This window comes from Dromiciops gliroides, chromosome 2, assembly GCF_019393635.1.
Source record: "Dromiciops gliroides isolate mDroGli1 chromosome 2, mDroGli1.pri, whole genome shotgun sequence".
NCBI lineage: Eukaryota > Metazoa > Chordata > Mammalia > Microbiotheria > Microbiotheriidae > Dromiciops > Dromiciops gliroides.
In genome coordinates, this window is record NC_057862.1 from 86947431 (window position 1) to 86968882 (window position 21452).

At 38.2% G+C, this 21452-nt stretch overlaps 1 protein-coding gene across 1 annotated transcript; it reads left to right on the forward strand.

Moving 5' to 3' along the window:
* The first annotated feature begins 1866 nt into the window (after nucleotides 1-1866).
* On the forward strand, nucleotides 1867-21452 carry C2H10orf88 (chromosome 2 C10orf88 homolog). Its single transcript, XM_043986676.1, has 6 exons — nucleotides 1867-2302; nucleotides 5490-5693; nucleotides 11592-11658; nucleotides 13095-13301; nucleotides 14746-15227; nucleotides 19560-21452. The coding sequence occupies exons 1-6, from the start codon at nucleotides 2124-2126 to the stop codon at nucleotides 19792-19794; spliced, it is 1374 nt and encodes a 457-aa protein (XP_043842611.1). The 5' UTR covers nucleotides 1867-2123; the 3' UTR covers nucleotides 19795-21452.

Below are 21452 nucleotides of genomic sequence, written 5' to 3' on the forward strand. Positions count from 1 at the left end.
GATCTGTCTTCTATAAAAGTACCTTCCAGTCTCCTGTTCGAGATTTGGTACCTCTGAGCCGCGTGCTTTGTGCCTATCTCCCCATGAGAAGTACAAGGATTTCTTTCATGGTTTCCCTCCCCCCACCCTTCCCTTCACTTGCTCCTAAATATACTACCATCTTATTCTAACTGCTTTTGTGTGCAAGAGGGTGTAATTCTTTAGAGGAATCCCCTAACCCCCAAATCGTACCATTTCCCCCCATTACAAACCCAAGTTCAACATACTGAAAAATCTATGAATATAACAAGAATGATAAAATTCTTATTATTATAGCAATAAATGCTGAAAATGCTTTTGATAAAATACATTTATGCTAAAAACATTAGAAAGATGAGGGTAGAATTATGCCAGGGGCACAGTTAAATTACCAACAAGGTGTTCCTCCTTGGGAAGCTGTCCCCAGGTGGATAATCTGAGGTCCAAGGAAGGTCTTCTCTTCTCTGCTCCCTTCCCTAAAGCCATCTGTGCCCAGGGACCTTTCTAAGGAGTAAGTAGGGATTGGTGTCCTCACAAAACTTTCATACCTGATAGAACCACTTCAGGAATGCCTCCACCTAGGGTTATTAAGTATATTTTTGTAGATAATAGTAGTAATCTGTATTTTTATACCTCAGGAAAAGCAATTAACTGATTCAAATACTACAGTATTTTTTGTATTCCATCAGATCCAACTTGGGACACCCTAGTAAATGGAAGCTAGACTGACGAGGCAGAAACAATTTAACGATGGAGAGCCCTGAAGAGGATACTTGTATTCTACAGTATGGAAAATAAGTTTAAGTTTGTGAGAACTCATGTCAACACAACCATCAAGATGAATGTGAGGGGGTGATAGGAAGATAGATTTAGAGTTCAGAGACCTCACTCCTTTTAGTCCAGCCCTCTTATTTTATGAGGAAAGTGAGACTGAGAAAGGGTAAATGACTTGTCTAAGGTCACCCAAGTGCAGGGAGAAGGAACTGTCACAATGCAAATTCTGTAGCTCTGTTCTCCCAGGTCCCTTCTCCAACAATCTAAATCTTGTCTTTCCCAGGAAGTCCCATCTCTTCCATGAATTGTTTCCTGACCACTTTTTCTTTCTTCTAACTCCTTCCACAACATTTACCAAACCTTATATGTTGGCCCGAACTTTTCTACTTCCCTCCAAAATCTCCTTCCCAAATTGCTAAGTTCGGTTTTTCTAAAATAGGACACATTCCCCACCTTAGCAGGTGAGTCACATCTTCAACATCAGATGTCCTGAACACACCCATTAACTCAAATTTTCACTTAAATCTCCCCTCAGAGAATCGTCTGGGTAGCAGGTGTCACCTTGGAATAAGGGTGATGAGTTCTAATGCTGCCTGACTTTTAACAGTGGCAAGCCCCTGGAAAAGTCATTTAACCTCTCCAGGCCTGTTTCCCCACGTCTAAATTGGGGATAACATCACCTTCCTGACAGGGCTGATGTAAACTCAAAACTCTAAATAAAAATATTTATTATTACTAGGTATATAAGAGGTATATAACTGCTGTTTGGACACTTGCTCAGGGCCCAAAGAAACAGAGGCTACTCTGCTTTGGGTCTGCGCATCAGTAAACTACTCTTCCTTATTCCTGAGTGCCGTTTGGGTTTCTCTGTCGAAATTCCCACAGCATTATTTAAAAAAAAAATAAAGGCTATTTGGACAAACGAATGAATGAAGAAAGAAGTCGCAAAGCGCTGGATAGAACGAAATGCGCATGTCCTTATGGCTCCTTCCCCCCTTCCTCGTTGCCCCTGCTGTTTCGGTGGTAGGAATGGGGAAGCCAAGGAGGACCGTCGTCCGCATGCGTGGCTCACGCCGCCTGGTTCACGTGATCTCTTCTCTGCCGGCTAAAGCTAACTAAGGTATCCGGAAGTGGCTCTTTCGCAGGCGAACTCTGCCCGGCCTGAAACACGTGCTCACGATAGCGAGGTTCCTCTAGCCCCTGCCCCGGTTGGTTCGGTCCAGGTTCGGGGTGGGGGGTGGGGCCGGGCCAGCCCAACCGAGCCAGGGCGGGAAGGGAACGGTTGGCTCGGGAGGCATAGGCGGCATCGGTCTGAGGGGCTTGGGGGCGACATGGAGCCGGGAGTCAAGGACTTCGGGGAGGCTCCCCGTTTAGTGGCCTCCTGCTCATGGGAGGCCCCTCGGCGTTGCTTGGCCCAGAGCCTGCGTTTGGCCCAGGAGGGCCTCGGAGGCCCTGACAGTGGCAGCGGCGATGGCCCGGAAGAGGAGGTTCTGGGGCCGCCGGTGCCGGGGTAAGTGAAGGGACGCGAGAACCGCCTCCCCCCAACACTTCCCCCCCCTCTCCAACACCCCCCCACTTCCTTTTCCCCCACACCTCTCTCCCCTGTCTACCCCGCCCCCGAGGCCCGGCCCGGAGTGGGGGATGGGAAGGAGGGTGGCCTCGGGTGAGCGACCTTAAACCTTGGGAAGACGGCGGGAGGGGCGAGGAGTATGTGCACAGGTGTGTGAGGATAAGTGTGCACGCGAGTGCGTGTGCATGTATAGGTATTTATGTGTAGATGTACATGCATGCCCGTGGGTAACTGTGTGCACATGTGCATATAAACTGATAATATACAGAGTACCTAAACTCAGACTACCCCGTGAGCTAGATGGTGCACGTATTCCTAATTCCACTTTGCAGATAAAGACACAAGCTCAGACGTGACTTTTTCAAATCTCACCTCCAGTCTCTTCTGCAAGAAGCCTTTCCCTGGCCCTTTGTTTGCATTAGGCTAAGAGAGTGGGGACTTTTTGCCCTTTATTATTTTTTTTTATGGGGAGGGGAGGAGGGTATAACGCAGAGTTTAGCATAGGGCCTGGCTCATAGTAGGCATTTTTTTTAATAATAAACTTTTTTATTTATAGTTTGGGTTCCAATTTTTATCCCTTTTTCTCTCACTCCCCTCCCCCCTCCCTGAGGTGGCAATCGTATATGGGTTATACATGTATGATTATGTAAAACATCATATTTATCATTTTGTACAAGCAAACTTGATTAAAAGGAAAAAATGACAGAGCATGCTTCAGTCTGTTCCATCAATATCAGTTCTTTCTTTGGATGTGGATAGTATCAATAGTGCTTTGAGATTGTCTTGGATCCTTGTATTGCTGAGAATAGTTAAGTCATTCACAATTCTTCATCAAACAATATTGCTGTCACTGTGCACAATGTTCTCTTGGTCCTCCTCACTTCACTATACATCAGTTCATACAAGTCTTTCCAGGCCTTTCTGAAATCGTCTTGCTTGTCATTTCTTATAGCACAGTAATATTTCATAACCATCATATACCACAGCTTGTTTAGCCATTTCCCAGTTAATGGGCATTCCTTTGATTTCCAATTCTTATCCACCACAAAAAGAGCTGCTATAAATATTTTTGTACAAATAGGTCTTTTTCTCTTTTTGGGTCATAGTAGGTATTTAATAAATGTCTATTGATTCATTCACTGAATTTCTTTATATCCTCAGAACTGAGCACAATGCCTGGTGCAGAGTATATCATTAATACGTTTGTTGACTGACTTGACTAGATACACTCATGGTCACACAGTTGATAAGTAGGAACAGGGATTGGGACTTGGATCACTTCTGACTACAGGTCTAGTGTTCTTTCCAGACATCATGTGTGTATAGTATGTATTATAAAAAACCATGTGTAATAAAGAAATTACATTGTGTATGATGCAAGTTATAGTGATATTAAGTGCATATTGATATATATGACATGTATATATGATAAGCATACTAATATGCATGTGTGTATGTATATGCATGTATATGTAAATATGCACACATATGTACACACATGCATACACGGAGTTCCATTTTTTGTCAGTGTGATCTGGGTCCAGTCACTTAATCTCCTCAATTTCCTCATCTGTAAAATAAGGAGCTTGTGTATGTGAACTAACTGATGTAGTGTTGGATATGGATTTTGGAATTGGGAAGACCTGGATCTAAATATTCCCTGTAACACTACCTTGTGTAATCTTGGACAGTTCATTTAACTTTGCTGAGCCTCCAATTCCTGATTTGTAAAACGAGGACAATACCTGTTGTCTTTTTCTGGTGGTTAAGAATTGGAAATCAAAGGAATGCCCATCAAAATAATAATAGCTCACAGCTTTACAGCTTGCAGAGCATTTACCTCCCAAGAAGGTAGCATAGTTTAGTGGAAAGAATAGGACTTAAGTTCATAACTCAGCTCTGCTTTCTTCACTTACATGACTTTGGGAAGTCATTTTATGTCTTCAGGCCTTAGTTTACTAGCATGATATTGTGGAAAGAATGATGGACTTGGAGGCAGAAGAAAAATAGGTTGAAAACCCAGCTCTGGCACCTGCTAGCTGTATAGTCATTTAAGCTCCCAGTGTGTGTGTGAAGTGCTTTGCAAATCTTAACTTGTTTTATATGTCAGCTGTTACCTTACACTTGCTTTTATTTTCTCATGTCTAAAGTGAGGAGAGTGAATAGGATGATCCCTGTGGTTCCTTTCAGCAAAAAATCTTTTGATGTTCAAACCCCGTGAAGTCGGTAGGGCAAGTCTTACTCCCATTTTACTGATGAGGTTCAGTTGGATTAAGATGATTTGCCCAATGTCAAGTAGTAAGGGGCAGAGCCAGGACTCCCATTCCTCTCGTTTCAAGTTCCAGTGCTTTTTCCCTTATGCTTGCCATGAATGCAGTTTTTCTACAGTATATATATGTTATTACTGGCCTTTTCTGAATGCTTTGCTCCTAGCTTCTTCAGTAAAAAAATTTGTCATGTCTGTTCTTCACTCCTTTCTGAAGTAGCACTTTAAAGTTGTTCCTAAACTCCCCAATGGTTATTGTCTTCTCTGATTACACCTATTTTACAGATGAGGAAGCAGCCCAAGAGAGGTTGTAATTTTTCTTAAGGGAAGTGTGTATGTGTATATGCATGGCTGCTCCTTTGGTTTCCGAAAAACAACTTTTTCTTTCTCTCATGGAATTGGAAAAGACCTTAAAAGTCGTCTTGTTTTTTATATTTTTCTGTTGCTTCCCACCAAGAGAAAAGGAAAACCAGGGGCTTGGGGAGTTTGGTGGGGGGAGAAAAAAAAAAAGATGGAGAATATGGGGAGTTAGAAAGGTGATAACCCTGAGAAGCTAGTAGTTTGTCAGCCTGGACTAGAGGTATAGTTTTCAGCTTGTGGGCAGAACTTAACATTAAAAACTCAGAAGTTGGGGGCAGCTAGGTGGCACAGTAGATAAAGCACTGGCCCTGGATTCAGGAGGACCTGAGTTCAAATGTGACTTAGACACTTGACACTTAATAGCTGTGTGACCCTGGGCAAGTCACCTAACCCCCATTGCCCTGCAAAAAAACCCCAAAACAGCACCCCTCAGAAGTTATGGTATCTAATGATAGCTCATACTGTTAACTAAATATACATTATAAACAAATAATCTTTCAGTGAGGAGCTTGTGCATTTGAAGAGGAAAGTGGACAATGAAGATGAAGGTTCCTGCTTCCTATACCTGAAGTGTAATCCTTACAGATGTGAAGAAATAGTTTCACTTGGGATTTTAAGCGAAGCCAGGAATATGGAAGTGTATGCCAAAGAGGAATATTGTGGAACCAGCAGAGGAGAGAGTATTTGTACTGTGCAGCATAACAGGTTTGTGCCTTCAAAATTTGAAGTTGTTTTAAAATCTTTTGCTTATCTTTTAATTATCCCAGCTCTTTGACTATTCATTGACCCTGAAGTCAGTATCAAATTCATTATTCAAATGTTTACTGAGAAAGTACACACATGGTGCTGTTGGGGTCACAAAGTTGTACTGAAAAATCAACATTTTAGATCTTAGAAGTTCTATTCCCACCCACTCCAGCTTGACTCCCCCTTAACAAATAGGAAAACAAACCAAAAAAAAAAAAACCCCGAAAACAAACAAAAACAAAAAGGAGCAGCTAGGTGGCGCAGTGGATAGAGCACAGACCCTGGAGTCAGGAAGACCTGAGTTCAAATTTGGATTCAGACACTTGACATGTACTAGCTGTGTGACCCTAGGCAAGTCACTTAACCCCAATTGCCTCTCACACACACACACATACAGCCTCTGGTTTTCAAATGGTCTGTGGTCCAAACGTTTACTTGCAAGTTGGTTGTTTAGAACTCCAAATGGCTTTTCCCATAGAAACAACCTCATATGTTTTGGTTAAGTTCCCACATCACTCAACAAAAACCTGTTTAACTAAAAGTGCAGCTGAAGGATAGTATTTAATTTTCCCATTGTTTCTATGGGGAAAATGTCTTGCCAAGACCCATTTGGCAAATTGAACAGCTGGAAATGCTCTAGTCTTTAAAAGTTCCTTTCCAGGTAACAGTAGTCTCTTCTTTTCTCCAGAAGGTGCAAGCAGGCTTCTTCCTCTCCCTACTACTAAATGATTTCACCCTATCATTTTCTTACCCTTCTATGTTCATCCCTTTTTTCCCCCTGGAAGGAAACAGGAGCCTCCCTGCTGTGACAGGCAAGTAATGTAAGGAATTATAGGCAAGATATTCTTGCTATAATAACTCTGCATATAAGGGATGTTTATAAGTTGGACCCTCCTGTCTCCCTGGGAGAAATCAGATGGCTACCCAAATACAATACAAAGCACTAGTATTTGGATAGTATGAAAGACTTATAACTTCCTTTCTATGTGATGACTTCCTCCACTAATAACAGACTAGAGCTTCTCTAGTCAACAGATATTACCTATCCATTATGTACCCTAGGCTAGGCCCTGAACTAAGTGGGAGGACTGCAAGGAAAGGCAAACATAGTCTCTGTTCCTAGGGAGCTGGTGCTCCAATAAAGGACACAACATGCAATAATTGTGTATATAGAATTGTGTATATGGATGCAGAATAAACGTAAAGTAAGCCCAGGGAAGGCATTCTGGCAGTTGGGACCTCCTGGAGAAAGTGAAATCGAAGCTTAGCCAGGAAATCTAGGAGGCATAATTGCAGAGGAAGAACATTCTAGGCATGGCTAATGAGGAGTGAAAAGGCATCAAGGAGGAAAGGGAAAAGGGGTATGGAGCACCTACTCTGTGCCAGGAATTATGCTAATTTTGCCACAAGGAATGATGAATATAAATAATTTAGAGAAACACAAGACCTGTAAGAATGGTGAAGAAATCAAAATGAGGAGAAAAATTTACACAATGACTGTGATAACGTAAATTAAGGCATCATTAAAAATGAGCAGAATTCAAATCAATGAAATGACCATTTTTGGTTCTAGAGGACCAATGTTTCTTTTGGTAGTTGTGGAATGTTACTTGGTCATTCCCAGTTGTGGAATCTCCAGTGGTTTGCCTGGCTTTTTTGGGGTAGTTACTATGGCAAGGGACTTGGGGAGTTACTGGGAAGTGATTCATAGCATCAGAACAAAATGAATCAAAACACATTTAAAAAAGGAAAATGAATGTCAGGCAAAGGAATTTGAACCTTGTTGACTTTGAATAGTAGTCTGGGGAATCATTAAGGATTGGAAGAGAGCAAGGGCTAAGAGAATGAATTCTGTTGGTTTTTGTCTCATGGTTTGGAAGGGGAGATAATGGGTTTTAAGCTGCATTTTCTGACTTGAAGTTAGTGGAAGAGAGTTTGAGATGCCAATAATGATCCCTCAATTTTACTTTCAATTCTCTTTTTTTCCCTGTACTTCCATTGAAGTTTGAAGTAAAATCCTGTTGTGGGAGTGTAACCCTAGGTTCTCAAAAGTTGTGTCATTGTGACATATGCCACAGTAAATCTTACCAAACTGGAACAACTTTACATATGAGTCTTGGGATGGCGTGATCTTAACCTGGTTGGCTGAAGGATAATGAATTTTTTGTTCACAGTAGCTCTTTTTTCCTCCCTTCCTTCTTCCCATTTTTCCTCCCTCCCTCCCTTCCATCGTTTCTTGATGTATTTAATATCTTATTTTCTTCCCAATTATATATAAAAACAATTTTTAACATTTAAAAAAAATTCAGTTCCGAATTCTTTTCCTTCCTCCTCTCTCCCCCTCATTTAGAAGTCAGGTGATTTGATATAGGTTATACACGTGCAGGATGCAAAACGTATTTCTATATTAGTCATGTTGTGAAAGAAAACACAGACCAAAAAAACCCTAAGAAAAATAAAGTTAAAAAAAAAGTATGCTTCAATCTGCATTCAGACCCCATCATTTCTTTCTTTGAAGATGGATAGCATTTTTACATCATAAGTCCTTCAGAATTGTCTTGGATTGTTGTATTTCTGAGAATTGCTAAGTCATTCACAGTTGATCATTGTACATTATTCCTGTTACTGTGTACAGTGTTCTGGTTCTGCTAATTTCACTCCATATCAGTTCATGTTAAGTATTTCCAGGTTTTTCTGAAAGCAACCTGATTTCAATTCTTATAGTACAGTAGTATTCCTTCACAATCACATAACCACAACTTATTCAGTTGTTCCCTAATTGTTGGCCATAGCCTCAATTTCCAGTTCTTTGCCACTACTAAAAGAGCTGCTACAAATATTTTTTGTACGTAAAGGTCCTTTTCCTTTTTTTTTTTTTTCTCCTTCATTCTCTTTGAGATACAGACCTAGTAGGGATACTGCTGGGTCAAATGGTATGCATGGGTTTTATTGCACTATGGGCATAGTTCTAAAAAATTACTTTCCAGAATGGTTGAATCAGATCACAACTGTACCAACAGTACATTAGTGTCCCAATTTTCCCACATCCCTCCCAACATTTGTCATTTTCCTTTTCTGTCATATTAGCCAATCTGATAGGGTATGGGATGGTACCTCATAGTTATTTTAATTTACATTTCTCTAATGAATTAAGGATTTAGAGCATTTTTTCATGACTATAGATAGTTTTAATTACTTTATCTGAAAACTGCTTGTTTATATCCTTTGACCATTTATCAATTGTGGAATTACTCTTATCTTTGTAAATGTGACTCAAATCTATATCTATCTATCTATCTATCTATCTATCTATCTATCTATCTATCTATCTATCTATCTATCTATATTTGAGAAATGAGGTCTTTATCAGAGAAACACTGTAAAAAATTTTTCACAATTATGATTACAAACTGTATTCCTCTCCATCCTATTCCCCCCCCCCCCCGTTTGTTTATCCTACTCTTTCCTTTTACCTTGTCCATCCCCCAGATGTTTTGTTTCTGACTACTGCCTCCCCCAGTCCATCCCCCTTTTCCCCCTACTTTCTTGTAGGGCAAGATAGATTTCTATACCCAACTGGGTGTGTGTTATTCCCTCTTTGAGCAAGCTTTAATGAGAGTAACGTTCAAGTGCCCCGCCCCCACTTCCCCCATTTTCCCCTCCACTGTAAAAGGTCTTTCAAATCTCTTTTATCTCAGATAATGTACCCATGCTATTTCTGCCTCTCTTTCTCCTTCTCTCAGTGCATTTCTCCTTCTTGCCCCTTAATTTTATTTTTTTGGGTATCATTTTCTTGATTGTAATCTTAGCTTCTTTGCTTTTTGGAATGTCATATTCCAATCCTCCAATCCTTCAATGTAGAAGCTGCTAAATCTTGTGTTATTCTGACTGTTGTTCTGTGATATCTGAATTGTTTCTTTCTGGTTGCTTGCAGCATTTTCTCCTTGACCTGGGAGCCCTGGAATTTGGCTATAATCCTGAGTTTTCATTTTGGGGTCACTTTCAGGAGGTGATGGGTAGATTCTTTCATTTTCTATTTTTACCCTGTGGTTTTAGAATATTAGGTCGGTTTTCATTCTTGAAAGATGACATCTAGGCTCTTTTTTTGATCATAGCTTTCAGGTAGTGCAATAATTCTGAAATTATCTCTCCTGGATCTGTTTTCCAAGTCAGTTGTTTTTCCAATGAGATATTTCACACTTTGTTCTATTTTTTTGTTTGTTTTTATTGTTCCTTGATGTCTCGTTAGCTTCCACTTGTCCAATTCTAACTTTTAAGGAGTTATTTTCCTCAGTGAGCTTTTATACCTCCTTTTCCTTTTGATCAGTTCTGCTTTTTAAGGAGTTCTAATCTTCAGTGAATATTTGTACCTCTTTTTCCATGTGGCCAATTCTGTTTTTTGTCGGGGTAGGGAGAGCAATCAAGGTTAAGCAACTTCCTCAAGGTCATACAGCTAGTAAGTGTCCAAGTCAGATTTGAATTCAGGTCCTCTTGACTTCAGGGTAGGTGCTCTATCCACTGTGCTACCTAGATGCCCCTCCAGTTCTGTTTTTTAAGGAATTCTTCTCTTCAGTGGATTTTCATTCCTCTTTTGCCATTTGGCCTATTCTGTTTTTTAAGGCATTATTTTCTTCAGTATTTTTTGTACCTACTTTATCAAGCTGTTGGATCTTTTTTCATGATTTTCTTGCATCACTCATTTCTTTTCTCAATTTTTCCTCTACCTCTCTTATTTGTTTTTTTAAATCCTTTCTGAGATCTTCTAGTAATACTTTTTGGGCTTGAGACCAATTCATATTTTACTTTGAGGCTTTCTTTGAATATAACAGTTTTGTTTTTGTGGTCTTCTTAGTGTGTTATTATTTTCCCTGTCACTGTAGTAGTTTTCTGTGGTTAGGTTCTTTTGTTGTCATTTGCTCATTTTCCAGTCTATTTCTTGACTTTTAACAGTATGTTAAAGTGGGACTCTGCTCCCAGGGTGAAAAGGGCACTTCAGGCATTTCTTGCTACTCTTTTCAGAGCTAATTCTGGGGGGGGGGGTCTGTAAATTTTCATTGGTTCCAGGTGGTATGATAAAAGGAGAGGTATATTTATTTACTGCTCTTCTGGCCTGTGCTCTGATCTGGGAGCAACCACAAGCACTCTTTTTCACTCTAGAACTGTACCAGGGTTCCTGGTCCCCTGTGGCTGCAAACTCTAGTGTGCTAGTGATCTTCCTCACCCTTTGGACAGTGTCCTGGGACTGCAACCAGGATCCATGTATGGGCAATAGAACAGAGCCCTCCACCCAGTGCCAGCAAAGGGATCCCTGTAATCTCCTTCTGATCAGTTATTCCACAACCTCTTACTCTCTGTGGGCTGAGAACTCTGGAAGCCACTGCTGCTACAGTCATCCCCAAGGGCTGCTGCTGGTTTGCTGGGGCACAGCTTGTGCTGGAGTGTGCTCTGCTATGACCCCAGTGTGACAGACTTTTCCTGCTGACCTAGGTGTCTTGGGCTGGAAAATTGTTTCATCCTTTTGTTGGTTCTGCTGCTTCAGAATTCATTTTGAGACATTATTTAAAGTCGTTTGGAGGGGAATTTGGGAGAGCTCAGGCATGTCCATACCTTTCCTCTGTCATCTCACAGAACTAAGTCATAGAGATCTTTGCAATTAAGTTCTTTGATCCAGCCAAACTGAAAGACTTGCTGATTCCTTCCTTGTCCTGTCACTGTCCTGAATCAGTGGCAGAGTTAGGAAACAGTTTCAGTATTTTTAAAATATTGGTTCATTAGCATTTAACTTTAAAACATAAACTCTTAAAAAGGGATAATTCATGGAATAAAAAGTGATTGCTGCTTCTTTTTTTTTTTTAGTGAAGAGATTACTTTATATAAGAAATACCTAAAATTAGAATGTCCCACAGACTATTGTAAAATCAAGGTAAGACATTTCATTAACATTCTTTTAAAGGATTAATTTTAATTTCTCAAGTTACTTTAGTATTTTTAATTTTTCTTTTTGGTGTAGTGACTAGCATGTTGGGATTAGAATCAGAAAGAGCTGGGTCTGAATCCTGCCTCAGATGCTTATTTGCTATGTGATTCTGGACAAATCACTTAAATCTTTCTTAGCCCCCATTTCTTTGTCTGTAAAATGGAAAGAATAACACCTACCTTACTGGGTTGTTGTGAAAATCAAATACAGTAACATATGTAAAACACTTCTTAAACCTTAAAGTGCAAAATATATATTAGCTATTGTAATTGAATTAGGTCTACTTAGTTTGGGGCAGCTGGGTAGTGCAGTAGATAGAGTATTGGCCCTGGAGTTGGTAGGACCTGATTTAAAATCTGGTCTCAGACACTTAACTAGCTCTATGACCCTGGGCAAATCACTTAACACTGTTTGCCTCAGTTTCTTCATCTGTAAAATGAGCTGGAGATGAAAATGGCAAACCTGGAAAGTTTATATAATCCCTTAGGAATCAAGTGGATCCTAACTTTTTTTTTTTTAATATACCTTATCCTGTGAGATTCCCCTGGAAGCTTGAATGAGTTGAGAGCAAATGAAAAGAATTATTTCACATAGCAAGTATGAAACTTTATGATACTCATTACCTTCAAGTGGTGATATTAATTGCAATTATTATAAACAGCTTAGACCCGGGCTTCTTAAACTGGGGTCCATAAACCTGTTTTTAAAATAATTGTGATAAGTGTATTTCAGTATACTTGGTTAAAAGAACTATTCTAAGAAGGGGTCCATGGGCTTTTTACCAGACTGCTGGACAACTCCATTGTACAAAAACGGCCGAGAACCCTGTCTGGTTCAGACTTATTGATGGATGGTATTCCTAGTTAATGGAAACCCAAATGCCTGAGATACTAATTTTTTTGAAGTTGAGGCAGGATAACCTTGCCTTATAAAAAGACAGCCTTCTACAATTCATTCCTTTATGTTGCTAAGCCAAAATACTGATCACAGAGATTGTGTCAGACCCACTTATAGCAGTTATGGTGTTAAAACATTGTCTTATATCTTGGAATCTCACTGTAGTTTCATAAGGTTCCCTGCAACTGAACTAACTTAAAATGTATACCCTTTTGGGAATTTTGGTAGATAAACCCCTTGAATAGGATCAAAGATAGGCAGCTTTTATATTAAATTTTACTCAGTAGAATAGCTCAGTAGCAAGTTTGAGAGTATTAGAGATGGCATAAATAAGAAATGTAATTGATATTAAAATAGTTGAAACAGATATTGTAAGAAATGGAAAATTTTATTCTTTTAGAATTAACATGTAGATATTATTTCAGATATATTAAAAATGTATAACAATCTCATCCTGATTTTCTGAAAAACCTTTTTTTTAATAGCTGCTCTCTTTTGGTGATAAACAAAGTATATTTGTGAGTAAAATTGTCGTCCAAGTAAGGGCCGTTTCTGCAAATTCTTCAACAAGCTTTCCTGCTCTAGGATCAAGAATAGATCTAGACAGAGTTCAAACTATGATGGAATCCATGGGGTCAAAATTATCACCAGGTGCTCAACAACTCATGAACATGGTTCGATTTCAACAACGGGTAAGTCATCTGACCACACAGTATTAACATACTGATTAGGAAGTAATGGAAAATTACATGAACAGATTGGTCTTCATCAAAAAATGCATCAATTTTAGAAATCTTTATAAATTTTCCCTTTTTTGCATTGATTTAGCAGTTACTTTGTAGGGACTTCTAAAAAATCATGTTTTGCCTTTTAGAATGTGTCCTCTAGATATTAATTTCCCATCAATTAGTCATTTTGATGGATTAAAATTGTAATTTAAAAAACTAAATTAGGGAAGTAACTATTATACCACAGAGATAGAAAAATGTATTAGGGGCCTTAGCTTTTTAAGTTCAAACTTGCCAGGTTTGATTTGTTTCTTCATCAGAGCAACACTTGATAAAAATGTCCTATAATAAAACCCTAGTGTCTTTTTTTTGCCCTGAAATGCATTAACTAGTTGCTGTCTTTAAAGTAATTTTCTTATTGAAAAAGATTTCATAGTTCTAGAATAAGAATAACATGGCAAGGGGGCGGCTAGGTGGTGCAGTGGATAGAGCACCGGCCCTGGAGTCAGGAGTACCTGAGTTCAAATCCGGCTTCAGACACTTAATATTTACTAGCTGTGTGACTAGGCAAGTCACTTAACCCCAACTGCCTCACTGAAAAAAAAAAAAGAATAACATGGCAAAAATGTTTGGTATTTTGTTCATTGTGTCAAAAAGATGGTTTGAAGAAGGGGGGAATTGGTCACATACACATACAGCTTATACCTTGTTACAATCATATGGTATTGTAGTAGTAATAGCACTGACATGATAAAATTACTAATAACCACATTTTAAGATTGGTTATATGTATACTACCATAAACCTATTACTGTGAGGTTTTGCAGCTATACAAAAAACAATTATGAGCTCTGCCTCTTCCCTGAATAAGAAAAAGTGACTTTGCAGAAGAGGACCAGCAAACTACCCTAAAAGTAGTTTATGGCTAACTTTACCTTTATTGGGTAGTTAAAGAATCATAGAAGAACTAGACAGGACCTTGGGTCATTTAGTCCAAATTAATTTTATTTTAATTTAATTTTATTTTTTGGTTGGGCAATGAGGGTTAACAAGGTCACACAGCTAGTAAGTGTCTGAGGCTGGATTTGAACTCAGGTCCTCTGGACTCCAGGGCCAGTGCTCAATCCATGGTGCCACCTAGCTGCCCCCCAAATTCATTTTAAAGGAACATTCAAGAAGAGAAAACAGAGGCTCAGAGAGGTACAGTTAGTAAGTAAGGCCACACAGACATTTTCAGAAAACTGCACTTAGAGTGACTTACTCTTATTATGGTATTAAAAACTTCAGAAGTAAAAAATTATTTTAGTACTTTTGCTAATAAGCAAAGTGCTTTCTTTTACTATATCTATATTATGCACACAAACACAATCCTATTTAATTAATTTACTTGTTTATTTTTCCCTGTTAGAATTGTATTCCTTTTGGAGAGCAACTTCAGTGTATTTTGGGAAAGAAAGAACCAGCTGTTTTTGGAGATGAATATATGCTTGATGGATTGCACAAGTCAACAGCTTCAGGAGTATTAGACAAGTCATCCACTATACCCCTTCCTTTTAAGTCTGGATTGACATCTGGAGCAGTCACTGAAGAAATAAAGGCTTACATTGACAAAAACACAGAACTACCTATTAGAGGAAATATAGGAAGTATTCCAGATCTTGAAGAATGTAAAAGTATACAACAAAACAATATTCTTCCTGAAAATGATCTTAAAATTTTAGTATCTTCTTGGTTGCAAAAGAAAGCAAATGATAACTCAAATATACCTAGTTCTGAGCTGCTTCCTTTTCTTCAAAACTTGTGTAGTCAAGTAAACCATCTCCGTGTAGGAGACAAGAATAAGCCTCAGGGAAACAATACGAAGCCAAATGAAGGCATTATAAGCATTGGGTAAGTCTTATAATATTAAAATTTTGGGAATGGTGGTTGGAGAAAAACTGATTTCTGTCATTTTGTTTCCTCTGGCACATCATCATTTTCTGGTTCGTTTTCATAGCAGTACTATTAATTTGCATGAAATTAATCAATATTCATTTTTTAAATGGACATTGAATATAAGGCTGTGTGAACACAAAGATGATTAAGGCATTATTTCTAACCCATGAAGAGTTTTAATTGTAGTAGCTGGAATTTATTTAATTCTTTAAGGTTTTACAAAATGCCTCACATAAGTAATTTACACAACTGCCTTGTGAACTAGGTAGTAAAACTTTATTAATGTAAAAATATGAGTAGGTATTTATTATTACTATCATCCTGATTTTACAGATGATGAAACTGAAACACAAAGAGGTTAGGTTGATTTGCCCTTGCAATATCTAAAGCAGAATGTGAATCTAGGTATTTCCAGATTCCCAAGTCCAGTACTTTTCTTTTACTATACCATGCTGCCGCTTTAGCTTACCATGCACTATAAGAAAGAAAACATATATACAACTATAGTACAAGATAGACTGTTAAATACTTAAGACTGGCCTAGTGCCTTGGCATTCAGAAAAGGAAGAGATCACCTCTGGTGGTGAGATTCCAGAAAAGTATCCATGAGGGAGGTGGACCTTAAAGGACATAGATTTTCCTCCTAACAGAATTTATTGATAGCTTTTGTCTTTATATTTCCTTCATTTTTGAATACATCTTTCCTTATGCTTCACCACTGAGCCATCTCTTATAACAAAAAATACAGAAATAAAAGGGGGAAGAAAATGTTTCAACCAATGCATTTAATTCTTCACCTTGGCAAAAAAGGGAGGGAATTACATATTTTCAATTATTCTGTGGTGAAATTTGGTCATTAATATTATACAGCCTTCAGTTTTTTCCCAGTTCTGTTTACTTTATAAACACTTTGACATTGCTTTTCTGAATTCTTTATATTTGATATTTCTTGGAACACAGTAGTACTCCATAATATTCATGTACCATAGTTTCTTTAGCCATTCCTTAGTTGATGGACATCTACATTTCTTTTCCGTTGGGTAAGCTTTTTAGTGGAAAATATTTGAGTGTTAAGAAAGTCCTACCCAGAGAAATTGACAAGACATTCAGGAAATGGCAAATAGTTCAATTTCTCCAGAGCACAAGCCCATGAAGGGAAGAAGAGTGAAAAAGATTGGAAAATGAGTCTGTAGTCTGGAACCTGATTTTTGTAGGCCTTTGAATACTAGGAATTCAGACTTTTACTTATTGGTGGTAGGGAGTCAAGGAAGATTTTAGAGTTAGGAGAATGCTGTGATCAAAACCAGAAAAGAGGGCTTAATCTTGTATCAGTTCTGTAGTGTGAATTGGTCAGGGTGACAAGTTTGGAGACTATTGGGGAGAGAGAAAGAAGGTCTTGAAGTATGGTTGTGGTAGTGGGTATAATTAGTAAAAAAAAAAAAAGTAGATTTCATGGGACTTGTTGATTGATTGGATATGGCAGATGTAGAGGAAAGAGTTAAAAATGAGTTGTGGAACATGGATGATGGGGGATAGTACTGTTAAATAGAAATAAGGGAAAAGGAGCTTTTGGTGTGTGTGTGTGTGGGGGGGGTAAATGGAGTAGAGAATGATTTTTTTTTCCTCAGCATGTTGAGCTTGAGGCACGTTGGGAAAATCCAAAATTCTAAAAATATATTAACTAGTCTCTATATGTCACTTCTATTTGGATTTAGATTCTTCTTCTTTTTTGTTTTATTTTCATTGTTTGGGTTTTGATCAGGGTTGGGAGGTAGGAAAAGGGGAAAGGTAAGAATCTTTCCTTTTTTGATAGATCGTCTTACTTAGAATTTCAGAATCATCAAAAGGCATTTAGGCATATTATTGTGCTATTGAGGTCCAGTGTTGATATGGACACACAGATACAGCATAGACAGGTTACATTTATATTTGTTCAGAGTGTAGCCGGGGGTGATGGGTCGATGGGAAGCTGCTTCTTAGTTCAAAAGATCAAGGAGATGCCATGAACTTAACTATGCAGACATTGTATTCAGTGCTGGGGCTATGAGTACACTGAATGAAGTACAAGCTTACCTTGTACTACAGCCAGGTCAAATATACAGTCGTGCAGAAGAAAGGTAAAAGGGAATAAATACAAAGTACTTAAAAGAAGGTGGTTTGAGAGGGAGGGCACTCATTTGAGGAGATCAGGCAAGGTGCAGGAGGTGTATCTTAGAAGGAAAAGAGGGATTCTGTGTGCTGGAGGGAAGCACAGTCAGTACAAAGACTGAGAACACTAGTACTGGCAGCTAAAGACCTGCCTTCAGATCCTAGCTCCATCTGCCAGCTCAATTAAGGAAGGTTTGTTTCCAAATGTATACAATTGTGGTAGTACTTGCACTAACTACATCACATCTCTGTCAAGAAAGTGATAAAGTATTATAATTGTGACCTATTAATAGTGTCATCATCATTGTTACTTTTTAATTAAATAGTTGCATTGTTACATAGAAAAGAAACTGCTTAAGTAGGGAGGGTGAAACAGTGCTGAGGGTAGGGCTAGGCAGCATAGTGTGCAGGATAATTGTCTGTTAAATAGTACATTTTGTAAATGTACACTTTTCTTGGCCAGATCAATCTCCTTTCTTCATATTATATAATCTAGTGATGTTACAACAGATGTTCAAAGCTATCTCAGACAGTTACCCACAAAATTTGTAATTTTTTTTTGATCTTGCTTAACATACAAAGATACCTCAGCCTGGCTTTGGGTGGAACTACTTGGAAGAAGGATATGGGGGAAAAAAAATCAAGCTGAGAGTTGTTTTCTTCTGAATTTTGAAAATCAAAAGTAACCTGGAGGATATTAAAAAGAAATGACCGGGGCGGCTAGGTAGCGCAGTGGATAAAGCACCGGCCCTGGATTCAGGAGTACCTGAGTTCAAATCCGACCTCAGACACTTGACACTTACTAGCTGTGTGACCCCGGGCAAGTCACTTAACCCCCATTGCCCTGAAAAAAAAACAAAAAAAAACAAAAAAGAAAAGAAATGACCATGGAATAATTTACTGGGTATGTGTTTAAATCTAAAATCTGATTGTTTTTTTCTGGTCAAATTCAATTTAATGTGCATTTTTGAGTGTTTAAAATATTCAGGGTATTGCTAGGTACTAGAGAAACAAAGAAAGAAATGAAAAGCAGTCTGTTTCTTTAAGTTTACATATTATTACTTGGTTGGATACATGTAATCTGACAAGTAAGTAAAAGATAATTTGAGCAGGGAAAAAAGCACTTTCAACTAGGGTCATTGGAAAAGGATTCTAGTAGGAGGTGGCATCTGAGCTAAGCCTTGAAGGAAGCCATAATTTCTAAGGGGAGGGACAGCATGTATAAAGGCATGTGGTAGTAGAAGGTGGAATACCCATCCACACCTGAGCTGTTGGACACCTATTATAAGGAACAGCAAATAGGCCAGTTTCATTAGAAGATTTTGTGTGTGTGTGTGTGTGTGTGTGTGTGTGTGAGAGAGAGAGAGAGAGGGAGAGAGAGAGAGAGAGATGTGGAATAATACAAAGTAAGTATGAAGAGATAGGCTTAAGTAGTAAGGAGACACTAAAGATTTTTAAAAGGGAGAACAACAGGCTCAGACCTGTGCTTTATAGGAAGACATTTTCTTCTTCTTCTCTTTTTTTTTTGGTGAGGCAATTGGGGTTAAGGAACTTGCCCAGGGTCACACAGCTAGTAAGTGTCAAGTGTCCGAGGCTGGATTTGAACTCTCTCAGGTCCTCCTGAATCCAAGGCCAGTGCTCTAACCACTGCACTACCTAGCTGCCCCTATAGGAAGACATTTTGATAGCTGTGTGGATGGTAGATTGAAATAGGGAGATACTAAAAACAGGAAGCCAATAAGGAAGTTATTACAGCATTGTAGGAGAGATGAGGAAGGCATGAACTAGGTGTAACCATGTGAGTGGAGAGGAGGTGGGATGTGCAAGATGAGACAGAACTGGCCAGATCTGGCAATGTGGTGGTGACAATGAAGAGTTAAGGATACTACAAGTATTGTGAATCTGGGTGTTGTGAAGGGGGAGTGAGTTCCAAGTAAAGGAAGCGATTTCCGTTTTGAACATGGTGAGTTGTCTATAGCACCTTGAGATGGAGATATTTATCAAACTTTGGGCATGGTAGGAATGGGTGTGGAGCCCAGGAGAGAGGTGAGGGATCTAAATAGAAAAGTGTATGATGTTGGCTATTGAACTGTATGAAACCAGTTATAAAAACTCATTTTTTCTTTCTATTATTTATAGAGTAGAACAGCAGCCTATTTGTTCCTACTTGGAAAAGATAATTTCTAAAAATATGGAACTCATGGAAAAGAAACTTATGGACTACATTGACCAGCGTATGTACAAACTCCAAGAGCACATAGATAATAAAATTGTTCTGTTAATGGACTTGCTGCAAAATCCCAATTCCACATCTACCCGTGTGACACAAGAACATTACGATTCTGGAGAGAGACTTTCAAATGGCGAGCGATAACTCAGTATTGTTATGAACAACTGATACCTATTAGGCATATGCACACAAAACCCAGACCTCCAGAAGGTTTGGAGGGAAATGATTCAGTTTGATATCCTTCCAAAGGTTATTATCTGGTTAACATGAAACAACCTCAGTGTTCACGTTTTATTGCACTTGTTACTGTAATTCTCAGTATTGTACACTAAAAGTTAACCTGCTAGTGTCATAAGATTTTTACTAGCAGTATTTTTCACTCTTACAAGACCTTACTTCTGTGGCTTTATTCCTTAAAAAGAAGCTGTTTTAAAAGAGCCACTTTTAGAATTCAACACAATTTACTGTGATCTCGATATGCCCTTTAAAGAGAGGAACATTTTTCTATTTATATAAATAAAGACCTTAATTGTTTTGTAATTTTTAAAGTTCTGAAAAACTGCTTAAAAAAGATTTGATTGATGTGTTGGTTTTGTGCTGTTTCTAATTGAATTTTATTGGAAAACTGAATATTCTCAGACATGGGGACTTTGGTTTAGATGACCATCTTAAACCTAGCATGGTATGGGTTACTTGAGACAGAAAACTATATCTAATGTTTGGTATATGTAAAATTAATTAACCATGGGGTCATTAATCAATCTTCAAGCCATGTAGGTTGGAATAGGGCAGGAGAAATCATTATTGGTATCCCCATTGGTAGGATTATTATTTGACTCTGGTCATCGTTAAATAAGTTCATTGTCTGTGATGTTAATTTGTGCTTGCTAATTCTAACCCTGTTCTTGATGGGTGGGCAAAGTGAGGGTCTCTTTATATGCAGGGTCAGGTTCCTTCTTCCACAGATATTTGCTGAAGTGGTTAAATATGAAATGCTACTTTGTAGCATTATCAGGGTTTAAGTTAATGGAGTTGGGGCATTGAAAGTCTCTTTGGGACACATAATTTCCAGAATTTACTACTAGTGCATACGTTTAAGAAAATATATTCATTTCTAAAAACAAATCTGTTCATTCTGAAAACCACTTAATCTAAATGAATTGGAATCCCCTATTGCATATATTTGAATGGTAGGTAATATTTTTGCTTAAGGTAATTTGACTCCCTTTTTAGTGAGATATGATGTTTTTTCTTGGTTAATACTTTTGTTGAGTTAGTTCCTTAAGCAAGGGCTATATGATTATAAGGCCTATATATAGGATACTTACTATAGGATGTTCTATAATTAAAACAGTAAAACCCAAACAATAAAAAAACTTTTTCCAGCACATACTATTGTGAGTTAGATTTTGAAATTAAAAGTAATGTAGGGAGATATGGTAGAGAGACTTCTTAAAAACTCTTAGTCTAATTTTGTACTTCAAACTATTTGGAGAAATGAATCTGTTTTCATTAGAATGTGTGAAAAAACAAAATGCAGAGAGTAACCAACTCTCTTGTCCTTTTTGTGTGCAAAATACCTTACCAAAAATAACTGTATTCATCTTTTGGATTGTATTTATTTGAAATAGTCTTGGCATTATTTATTATAAATTATATGTATTTTTACCAAGAATTTTGGTGAATTTGACTCCTGTAGCATTAATGGGGATATGGATTTCTTTGTAAAACAGTATAGTGGGCTGTTCAATTTAAGGTATATCTTACCGCTGTTTCATTAAATGAAATATACTTTTACCAAA

Excerpts from the sequence above, each read along its gene's own strand:
- C2H10orf88 (XM_043986676.1), top strand. The coding sequence starts at position 2,124 with ATGGAGCCGGGAGTCAAGGACTTCGGGGAGGCTCCCCGTTTAGTGGCC. Across the intron at positions 2,303-5,489 it reads CTGGGGCCGCCGGTGCCGGG|TGAGGAGCTTGTGCATTTGA; the intron begins GTAAGTGAAGGG and ends ATAATCTTTCAG. Across the intron at positions 15,228-19,559 it reads GAAGGCATTATAAGCATTGG|AGTAGAACAGCAGCCTATTT; the intron begins GTAAGTCTTATA and ends TATTATTTATAG.